At 47.2% G+C, this 10978-nt stretch overlaps 3 protein-coding genes across 5 annotated transcripts; 1 reads left to right on the plus strand and 2 right to left on the minus strand.

Annotated features, from left to right (window-relative positions):
- Positions 1–210: 210 nt before the first annotated feature.
- PPTG_14016 (hypothetical protein) lies at positions 211–3357 on the plus strand (the record flags this gene model as incomplete). Its single annotated transcript, XM_008910507.1, has 6 exons — positions 211–331; positions 403–447; positions 510–572; positions 652–732; positions 786–3028; positions 3094–3357. The coding sequence occupies 6 exons, from the start codon at positions 211–213 to the stop codon at positions 3355–3357; spliced, it is 2817 nt and encodes a 938-aa protein (XP_008908755.1).
- Positions 3358–3366: 9 nt separating this feature from the next.
- On the minus strand, positions 3367–4940 carry PPTG_14017 (hypothetical protein). 3 transcript variants are annotated; one of them, XM_008910508.1, is made up of 7 exons: positions 4770–4938; positions 4631–4702; positions 4191–4568; positions 4023–4130; positions 3833–3961; positions 3705–3775; positions 3374–3637 (listed from the first exon to the last, which is right to left on the minus strand). In XM_008910508.1, the coding sequence occupies exons 1-7, from the start codon at positions 4908–4910 to the stop codon at positions 3448–3450; spliced, it is 1089 nt and encodes a 362-aa protein (XP_008908756.1). In that variant the 5' UTR covers positions 4911–4938; the 3' UTR covers positions 3374–3447. The 3 variants fall into 3 exon arrangements, with proteins under 3 accessions (XP_008908757.1, XP_008908756.1, XP_008908758.1); XM_008910510.1 differs by having other exon boundaries at positions 4631–4715; XM_008910509.1 differs by having other exon boundaries at positions 3367–3637; positions 3705–3961; positions 4770–4940.
- Positions 4941–5180: 240 nt separating this feature from the next.
- PPTG_14018 (hypothetical protein) lies at positions 5181–9649 on the minus strand. Its single transcript, XM_008910511.1, has one exon. It carries the CDS (start codon positions 9614–9616, stop codon positions 5261–5263), a length of 4356 nt encoding a protein of 1451 aa, XP_008908759.1. The 5' UTR covers positions 9617–9649; the 3' UTR covers positions 5181–5260.
- Positions 9650–10978: the final 1329 nt, after the last annotated feature.

A 10978-nucleotide genomic window follows, 5' to 3' on the forward strand; every position in this document is an offset into this window, starting at 1 on the left:
TACTCCACGAGCTATATGACGTTAATTTAGTTTCGCACGGAAACGATTATGTCGGATATAAAAATGCGCGCAGTCATAAACGACGACAAAGCAGTTACCGCTGCATTCTGCATTTAGAGCCCGGACGAATAAAGTTGGACGAAGCGCGAAGTGAGAGAGGGCATCTACGGTGTAGTGCATAAACTGTGATGGAGTCTAGCGGTCCTTCAGATGTTGATGTCCTGGATGGTGGGTATGGTTGCCTTCAGCTACGTTGAAGTTGTCAGTTGGTCATTCGTTGCCCTTGTAGATCTGCTGCATGATGTGGAGGGCGAGACCGAAAACTTTGAAGGTTTGCACCAATATTACGAATTTTAATCCATTGTCTCCCGTATTCTAAGCGCTGGAGTTGCTTTGGCGCAGATGCAGAGGCTTTCTTCGACACAAACATCGACCAAGACCGTGGCGGTGCGAAGGTGGCATTAATGACACCACCACGGCTCACACTAATTCACTCGTTCCGTTACTAGAAGTGGAAGACATGTCTACAGACAACATTTTGAGTCAGCTGGACGCAGTGACGACTCTCGATGGTAAGCAGTTTACTATCTGCTGATAACTTGAATGAGCGAGCTATCTCTTGTATTTTACTGCTAATCTGTAAAGTTGTAGAGGATGATGAACAAGATGACAATACGGATGAATTTCAAGACTCAACCTCAACACCTTCTTCGCCAAAGTTATATGGGCCTGGTGCGTTATAGTGAACACTTGTGTTAAAAAAAATCTGACATTGAGTATATCAGACGAAAACAAGAATCTGGGCGAAAAGAGATTTACGGATGAGGACGAAAATGCTGGAAAAGAAGAAAATGAACCAGTTTCCCAAGAATCAGCAGCAATGGAGCAAATTTCGCCGCTTTCGAGTGAAGTCGTGGTTCAAGCAGTTCTCGACCTTGCTACAAACGCAGACGATGAAAACTTGAAGGAAGAGGAAGAGCAACCGAAAGAAATAAACGAGAACAAGACAGTCACTTCAACGCAAGAGCAATTATCTCCTTCACAGGGAATAACTCAGGATGAAGGAGTGTCAGGAGGACAAGACTCTCCAGTAGAAGTCGAAACCAAAAATGATGAAGACGACCCTGAAGTGGACGAAAGTATCGATGCCGTTGTGGTCTCCACTCCATGTATCGAGTCGGAGCAAAACGAGGCAATTGACACTGAAGGTGAAAGCCTGGAGATGCCTTCTCCGCCAGTCCAAGAAGAAACCAATGAAGCATCGTCAGTCGTCCTGCCTCCACCCGCACCTACAGACGTCCCTGCCATTGTTGGCTCGATGAACCCTGTGGAAGACGATGATGATTCAGACGATTCTCAGGGTGAAGAAGAAGGCGAAACCTCGCCATTGCGGCCTCCACTGGGGTTAAATATTTCAGACGATGACGACGAAGACGTATTGGAAGTTGACGCAGCGGTTGTTGGCAGTCTTCAAATTGAAGAGAATAAGCAGAAGTCAAAGAAAGAGAGCAGCTTGGATACAGATAACGCACTGTTGAAGGCACTACCGAACAGTAAAGCAGATGACTCAAGTGAGATCGATCTCTCATTCAGTGAAGAAGTTCGTGTTGCACACGTTACGACACTGGAACCCAGCAGTCTGTTCTCCGACATCCACAGAATTGCTGGAGGTTCTAACGCTAACAAACTCAGCCCAGACGTTACATTTGGCATTTCCTACCAGAGCTTAAGAAAACAACAAAACGAGCCTCATACCAATGAAAATGATAACAATTATTCTCTTCCCAGTGGTCCTGCATTCCCAGATGAACGAGAATTTGAAAACGAGATGGAACTTACAACCGACGTGTCTTTCTCCGTTGCCACAACCGGAAAGAGTCCGAGTAAAGCTGCTGATAGCGCAGATGACGATGAGTTTTCATTCGATGTGAACGCTGGGAATAAGTCGAGTGTGTTAACGGAAGATGAACTTAAGGCACGCAAGGAATCGCTGGAGAAAAATAAACGAAAAGAAGAGGAAGAAATGCTAAAGGAACTCAAGCGTGTAACAGATGAGGAGAAGAAACTCATAGAAAGTAGCTCTGCGGACTCCACTCCGTCTGAAAAAACAGATAAAGACGATGCACTGTCGCTGACTGAGTTGCACAGTATCTACAAACGAGGACTCGGAGACCAGGAAGTTCTCATGGATGACGAAGAAAAACAGACAAAAGTTGAAACTGAAACGAGTCGATCGTCTGTCATGGGGAGAATTTTCGGTCCGACTCAAAAATTGACCGAAACTATCGAGGAGGAAGATAACGATGGTGAGGCGGACAACGAAAAAAATAATGAAAATGTTAACGTCGAAGATACGAAACAAGATGAGAAAAGCGATGTCGATGAGTCTGCCGAATGGCGAGAGATTAAACTGGTGCAACATCGACAATCTAATGAGATTTCCGAGTCTGTAAATGTTGGTATTAGTCCAGAAACAGCGTTGATATCGTACACTGAAGCAGCAAAATACTACGCCGAGACTCCCGACGTCATGCAGCACAGAGACATCATCGTAGCAGAGGATTTCCCTCGCGGTTCGTGTATGAAATGCTTCTCACGCCCTCGTCTCACTTTTCCTGGTGCAATTGAGGAACGCGATCGAGTCTTTTGCATCGCCGCGACTGCGTTTGATGCCCACAATGAAATTGTAGTTGGAATATTGCAAACCATTTACAAGAAAGTCACGAAAAGTACGCGGGACGTTCTTCTGATCGGAAGACACTGGGAAGATATCGGATTCCAGGGATCTGATCCCTCGACGGACTTACGTGGGTGTGGCGTACTCTCTTTGCTTCAAATTCTCTACTTGGTCGAGACTTTTCCTGATCTTGCACACCGTTTCCACGCTCTCTCGCAGCATCCAACACGCCACTTCCCCTTTGCATGTGTACTCATCAATATTACACTGCAATGTGTCGTGGCACTGCGGAGCGGAGCTCTCTATCCAGAATGCAACAAGCAATCAAGTGTACTAGCTGGAATGAACCGGGTACGTTATATAGATTTCAAGTTGGTATTTTATTTTCTTAACTTACTTTTTGTAAAATATTTCAGATGTATGTTGCACTCGCTTCACAGCTTCACGATGCGATTCAATCTCGACCAGATGAGATTCCTCTCATCTTGAAGGACATTTTGGACCGAGGACGATCCAACCCGATCAAAGTGATTGGCGAGGCTTTCGATGGCGACTCGTTGCGTCCATCTCGTCCTGTTGCAGCTATCAGCCCGTCCAAGTCGAAGACATCGGATCGCAAGGAGGATCTTAACCTTGAATTCACGGAGATTGGAATGCAAGCTGTCGATGAAGCGGAATAAAATGGAGTTCGTCCATCCCAGCACCGAGAATATTATAAAAGGGCAAACTACGTAAGATAAATAGCTATGATATTCACGCAAAACGGGCTACTAGGATAAATAAGGTTCGTCTCGAGACTCTTGTACAAGGTGTCGAATCTTAAGAACTCGTGTTGCTGACCCACTTCGTGATAAGGAGGATGACCGGGAGAAAATGACTGGACGACGTGCACTTACTGAAGGTTCAGATCTCGATGAAGTCGTATACGACGGGAGATCTGACGGGTGTACGGGGGCGAGCCTGCATTAGAGCAAATGCTCAAATTAGATCATCATTCTTTTGCATTGCACTTGTCAAGTCTCAGTACCTTCGATTCCGAAGAGACGAACTAGAGCTGTTTGCTTTGTTAAGTATACTCTCCATTTGCTCGAAAACTTTCTGTAAAGCAGAGTGTGTTAGTCATGCTCTCCAGCTTCGGCCGTTGAAATGCTCTACCTGGTCTTCCAGTGTTTTTTCTAATGTCTTTCGAAGTTCATGCAAGTCACTAAGTGAAGGCGGTGGCTTGGCAACAGCAACTTTCCGTCGGTCGTCATCGATGAGATCCTTTTCCATTTCCAAGCAGCCCTGCCATTTAAAGCGTTAGCTCGTCTTTTGGACAGATAGAAACAATTACAAACATCAATACCTGGATAAAATCAATGTCTTCCAGTAGCAGTAGTCGCTCCTCATTTAACGCCCCCTGTAGATCTTCTTTAATCCCGTCGATTTCATCGAGGTTTAAACGTCGGTGCATCTGCATTACGATTAAAAATTAGCTAAACCAATGGCAACTCCTTCGCAGCAATAGTCCGACCTCTGGGCTGTCAAACATAACAGTAGTCGACGAGACAGAAATTGTGGAGCCTCTGGATACTGATCGCTGAGAGTTGCAAGTCACAGGACGTCTACTGTTTGCTGTGCCTGGTCGAAGTGCAATCCCGTCTGCTCGGCCGCCTGAAAGCGGTCTAGACGAAACATTCTCCATTTTTGGCGTCACCGGAGCTCGATAATTGTAGGGATTAGACGTATCGGTAGTTGATAGCACATAGTCTAGAACCTCCGCTTCTTTTGAAGACTGGATAGTGGTAATACGCGCGTGATCAAGCATATCTGCAGCTAATAATTTCAGCTTCTCGATCAAGAGAGGACGACCTGGAGGCTCCGGAATGTGCGGTCGTTTTGCCAGCGCATCCTGTCATTTAACACACAGGTCAATATTGATCAAACTATGGCTAGATGTCACCGAAATCATACCCGAATGTCGTCGTTTTGTTGCTGGAATTCGGTCAAAATCTCGACTAGCACCGCTAATTCCTGGCGTAATTCCTGCAGTACGAATCTCATTGGTCTTAGAACAAAGTCGCAATTACTTCCAAATCAGCTAGCGTCGAACCTCGTTTCCTTCAATAAGGGGACTTCCAACAGCACTTCGCAGTTCTTCTTCCTCTAACGGGCGCACGTTGAGCTTGAGCTCGTCCCACAACAACTTGCGGATCTGGAAATATTCGCTCACTGCTGCCTCACTTCGCACCATGGTGTTGCCGACTATTCGCCAGATCGCAAATTACAAAATAAACCAGACACGCCTCAAAATCTCTAAAAGGAAATATTGTTTTGAAGTTGAAATTTGGCTAAAAACGTCATAAAGCACTTTTCCTGAAAAAAAGCTCGTCTTGACTGCTCATAGCTTGTGGCCCACCATAATAAAAAAGATCAAAAGTGGTCCGAAACCAATGCGAACTTTTTCTATACAAAGTACTTTTTATTCAAAAAGCCATTTTAAAAAATGGTTTTTGTGAATGATGCACACAATTTGACAGAATGCAACTACTTACATTTTTTACTTACAATTCATAACATTCAAGCCCACTCAGTAACTTTTCATTAAATAGTACTCACGCTTTTCACGTCTTCCGATCGGACGCGTACATGCATCGACTGGTGAGACCAAACTTCTCCACCTATTGGCTTTACATCCTCGTCAAGTACTCGACCGCACACTGTGACGCGAAAACTCCCCTCCGAGAGAAACAAACACTGAACCTCGTGGAACTTTGGCCTTCGATCCATTGGATCATCCCACTGCACTTGAGTTTTCAATAGCCCCACGACCATCACGTGGTCGCTCATCTCGCCTTTCTCGCCGTCCTCTGTGACTCTCAGTTCCACCTCCACAACTGACACTGAATGTTCTCCAGCTCGCTGGATCGTGACAGTAATGGGAACATACTGGAACAATCTGGTTTGTAACATCCGATATTCCACAGCTAAATGGGTCGCCTGGAAGAAACTCAACGGATGAAGCGACAAGCTCCGATCTCTTCCGTGCTTGGGCTTACTCACACTTCCATTCTGCTCTTCACCTGTCAAAACTGATGCGATGTCTTCAAGAGGAGATTGAATCTTGAAGTTAACTGGCGGTAACAAAAATTCACGTTTCATCTGGTCAATGGATCCAATGTGGTGATCCTCACACAGCAGACGTCCTCGTGTTCCGAAATACGTTTCCCATTCCATCTCGATCATCTCATTCAATACGTCTACCAAGCTAGGCATCGCCTGTAAACGCGGGACTTCGACCACAAACCGACGGGAACATTGGCGACCAATTTCCGCCTCACAGGTTACGTCTCCACTGTCGTCAAAGTCGCGGTGGAGTCGGAATCGAAATGTAGTTTCAGTCGGATTAACCACGTGGACCATGATGGCGCAATACAAATGGTCCGTTGTCGCAGTCCGACAATTCGGAATGTGTTCCGAACAGCATGACAGTAACGTTACCGACTGAAGCATGAGCGACGGGAGGGACACAACCTGCAACGTCAACTTCGATTCTCGATAGAAGACAGCGTCCACTGAGTTCTCATCGGCATATACAAAACTCCATTCAATTTGGATATCCTCATCCAAAGTCTCCTGTTGTCCGGAAAGTGATACTTCGAACGGGATACTCACAAAATCACCGCTTGCAAGAGGGAGCGGAGACGACACCACTTTGCCGCATCTCAATACTAGAGTTTTGGTCTCAATCTGATCATCAGGAGCCTCATTAGCGCTACCGTTGGTATCTACCGACGGTAAGTTGTTAAAAACCACACATGTTTTCTTCGCTGCACGACGATTTTGAAGAGTTACCGCCAGTCTGTAGTTCGTGATATTTCGGTTTCCAGTGCTGCGTACACGAAGCATACACCGCCTTGTCTCGGAGCAAAACATGGCAATCTGGACGTTAGAAGCCACCGGTTCTGCAGGCTTATGGCCATCCAATAGCGCCATCGATCCGTGTTCTCGAAGAGCGAGTGACACCATCGGCAACTCGCCTACAACGCGGATTTTTACAGGATTATTGAGTCGGAAGGAAGTCTTGATGTTGAAGGCCTTAATGAAGCAGCCACAGACGTGGAACGTCCCCACTTTCAATGGTTGAATCCCCAACACCACCGTCTTCTGTTGTTGATAAGGTTCTAACGTGAAAAAACACGGATAGCACTCGACAAATCCATCCAGTGTACCTGCTAATATGCTGTCATCACTTTCAGCGAATGATACCCATGCTTTCACTTCTTGCAGCTTGACAGCGACGCCCGTTGGGTTCGATAAAGTCAATTGCAGCTCGATTCGCTCATGAACTGGAAATCCCCTTTCGTACATAGCAGGCGCGTCATCTTCGTCACTATCTCCTGTCTTCCGCTTCTTCTCGAACGGAGAATAGAAGAAATCCGACTTGGCCTCTTGTTGACTAGTTGCTGACTGCATCCCAAACATCTCGAGAGCAGTCTGTCGGGCCAGAAAAGGATGCTGCAAGTTGCAATTAGAGCGCAACTTCAGTTTATCCACACGGAGGAACGTCGGCAGCTTCGTTTGCTCACTAGAACGCAGCGTCGTGCAGTCAGACTCCAGAATCTTCAGCAGCTTCCGCTCAATCTTGGCAATCTCAGTCTTCGATCGCAAATTCCACACCGAATCAGCTTCTGTCTCCACTCCAGAGTCAGCCTCACCATCGTTCCCAGTCAGAACTCGAGAGCTCTTGGCCCCATTGTCTCCGTTCACGCCAAACTCAGCCTGTGTACGATCTTCTGAGCCTCCTGCGCGAGTTGTCATGGCTCCATTGAGCTGGTTATGAGCGTTAGAGAACGGAGTAAACGCTGGCGACGCCTTGGTCGAAATCGCATTCACCGCTGCGGAGAATTGTTGTCTTGGCGTTGCTAAAATTCGCGGAGTGTTGGTTAGCGTCGACTGTATAGACGCCGCTGCATTGGACATGGTGGCAGACGGGGAATTGATAAAGTGGCGTCGAACTCTCGTGTCGATACCTGGCGGGGGAGAGAAATACACGCCACTCTTTGCATGAAGCCCTGCTGCTGCTCGTTCAGTCGATAAGTGCGTCACACGAAGAGAAGTCGCAGGTTGTTGGAGATGATCCACGAGCAGCGATGACGAAGGAGAAGAGTCCACAGATGCGATGGAATCACACCAAACCAGCATCTCTAACAGCTGCAGACAGTATTTCCCGACCAGTAGAGCGTCTCCCAGCATCCTTGCTATTGTCAGGAGTTGTCGTAGTACATGGAAGCGTATGATCAGCCAGGAATTGTCCGGTGTAGTCGTAGAGCTCGAGGATTTCTGTCTCCTATTCCGTCGGTATTGCGTCGTGACTTCCCATGGCAATTCGTCTCTCCGGTCTTGAATACCCAGGCGCTCCGCTGCAATACGCTCGAGTAACAAAGCTGACTCCAGGTCTCTTTGTCGCTGAGGTCCTGTTGTAACATTGGAAGGTGATAGCAACAACTTTAACTGGGAGTCTACAGCTGGCGCATTCCTGGCTAACAACAGCGACGCAGCTTCATGCAGAAAGAGCGCCACACGTCGTCGATGCCCCACACTCTCTAGCATTCTGCTGGTCTGGATCAAAAACTCTACTTGGCGCTGTGTTTGAAGCTCTGGAAACAGCATCAGGCCTCTCTCCAGTACGTCCCAAAGTAATCGTTTAATCCATACACTTTCTGACAATTTCGCTTCTCCGGACATTGACGTGCGCGTCAATGTCGTTATTGCAATATCTGCGTAACACCAGCCGATATTCTCGATTAGTAGACTCTCCAGCTCGGTTGTACCTGCTTTAGCGTAGAATGCGACGGCTTCGGAGGCCTTTTCCACAAGTTCAGTCGAGAATTTCTCCTTGGCGTCAGTGTACAGACAATAGACGTATCCTTCCAGTGCTGCAGCGTGCCATAGAGCGTCTCCCGATGCGCCTCCACTGCGTCGTTCTTCTTCTCGTAACATTTCAACTGCGACCGTGTAATGATCCATCGCATCCGAGATGCAACTCACGAGTACACTGTAGTCTCCCAGAAGTTTTTCTCTACGTGCCAAGTGTCGCTTCCGTCGTCGATTCCGCGGGTCGAAAACAGCGACTCCAGCAGCCAAAGGCGAAGGAATGGATGAAAATGACGAGTTGGACGAGCGAGAAGACGGACTGGACGCAGAGCTGAAGGTTGTGGGGTCTCGTGATAGAACTAGAGGGGACGAAACTGAGTGTTGAATGGATTGCGACTGCTGTGGCTCCACGTTGACGTCTAGTAGGACACTGGCGAGGTCTCCACCGCCTTGGGTTATTCCACTAGCAGCAGAGGACGTGGCTGATCTAATAGCGCTCTCTAAAGCCATGAGGATATTGACAGCCAGTGTGTCCATAACGACCTGTAAGTGGAGAGTCACAGTGGACTCGCCGGTTCCTTCAAGTTCGTGGTGAACGGGGAACATGACGAGGTCGCTGAGTCCCTCACACTCGCTGGATGTGACGTCCTCGAACGCGTGCTCGAAGGCGAAGAGTTTGTGCATCAGAAGCCCCGGAAAACGTTGAACTGATGCCTCGAACTGTGCATGGGCGGCGCGTAGTCCACCGCTTAAAGTGAGTGACGGACTGTGGCAAACGCCCAATGCGCCAATGACGCGACGACTCGCGTGTACATCTTCTCCGTCGTAGGAATCCACGTGCTCGGCGGTTGATACGAAGTGGAAGCGTAGTGAGCCCGTGCCGGTCCAGTCCAGGCCGCGGAACGGAGACAACTCGGCTGCATAGCCTCCAGGACGCGTGAGACTGCGGAGAGGAAGCTCGCTGTGGCTCTGCAGCAGGCGCGCGTAGGACGCGAACAAGTCCGACGGGATGCCGCCCACGGGGACCAGATACACGAGGAACTCCGCCGGCCGCTTCCATCGCGGCGGCGCGGAGCTGCTCATCGAGGATACGCTGTGACTTCACTTGTATGTTTGATTAATTAAGCGTGTAAACGGGGTGCATACATATATTGTCTTTAAGATATAATAAAAGTTTACGCTTTTCGACACTAGGTATTTGCCGAATACTGTATTTTTCAGAAAATGCAAATTATATTCATTTAAACTCAAATTGTTTGAAAATGTCGTTTTTTGAAAATTAACGTTTTATGTTAGTTTAATTATTAGAATTGTTTACAATGATCATTTAATACTATCATCCAGGACAATAATTGACACCCAGATATACTGTTTTAAAAATATTGAAGTAAAAATGTTAAAAGATGAAGTTTTTCTAACTTTTTTTCTCGGACCGTATATGTAGCAAGAAGCTTACTGCAGTGCTGGACATAAATTTGTATGGACTACTATTTTGCAAATAATTAGATCAATTTGAAGCAAAAAAAGCCAAAACTGCGTTGAATTGCTATTTAAACAAAGAGCTATCGGAGCATACAACTCTTTTGGCGAGGCGGTCCGTGGTTGTAGAGACACAGGAGTGACCATCACTCTGATACTGGCCAGAAGTCTGTGCGCGCGCAAATTTCCCGCCAATACTCCTGTTCTAGTGCGTTCTAGAAGCTTGCAATATCTTCAAAAATACACCCCAGCGTCTCAGTTGTCATTGGCAATGTGTCAGACAGTTTAAAATGTGCGCTTCACGAAGCTCATGAAGGGAGCGTTTTGAAGTACACGTCGCACAGTACGTGCCGATATATTCAATCCTAGAGCCGCTTTCACTTCACTCGGCGATCCTCCACCCTTTTTTTGCCTCCAAAGTTATCTGTCGTTGTGTCCTTGCTGACACCTTGCTCGGTTTCCCAGTCCGCTTAGCCTTCCCATGGCGCTCCCTGTTCTTCCAGAACTTGCCCACACCCGTTGCCGACCGTCCCAGATGCTTGCCAATCGCAGTAAATGTCCATCCAGACTCTCGAAGGCCAAGGATTGTCCCCTTTTCGACGTCAGTAAACTCGGTGCCTTTGCGCACGTTTTACTGGTCTCGCAGCAAATTTTAAACTGTCTGACACATTGCCAATGACAACTGAGACGCTGGGGTGTATTTTTGAAGATATTGCAAGCTTCTAGAACGCACTAGAACAGGAGTATTGGCGGGAAATTTGCGCGCGCACAGACTTCTGGCCAGTATCAGAGTGATGGTCACTCCTGTGTCTCTACAACCACGGACCGCCTCGCCAAAAGAATTGTATGCTCCGATAGCTCTTTGTTTAAATAGCAATTCTACGCAGTTTTGGCTTTTTTTGCTTCAAATTGATCTAATTATTTGCAAAATAGTAGTCCATACAAATTTATGTCCAGCACTGCAGT

Source organism: Phytophthora parasitica (assembly GCF_000247585.1).
Source record: "Phytophthora parasitica INRA-310 unplaced genomic scaffold supercont2.37, whole genome shotgun sequence".
NCBI lineage: Eukaryota > Oomycota > Peronosporomycetes > Peronosporales > Peronosporaceae > Phytophthora > Phytophthora nicotianae.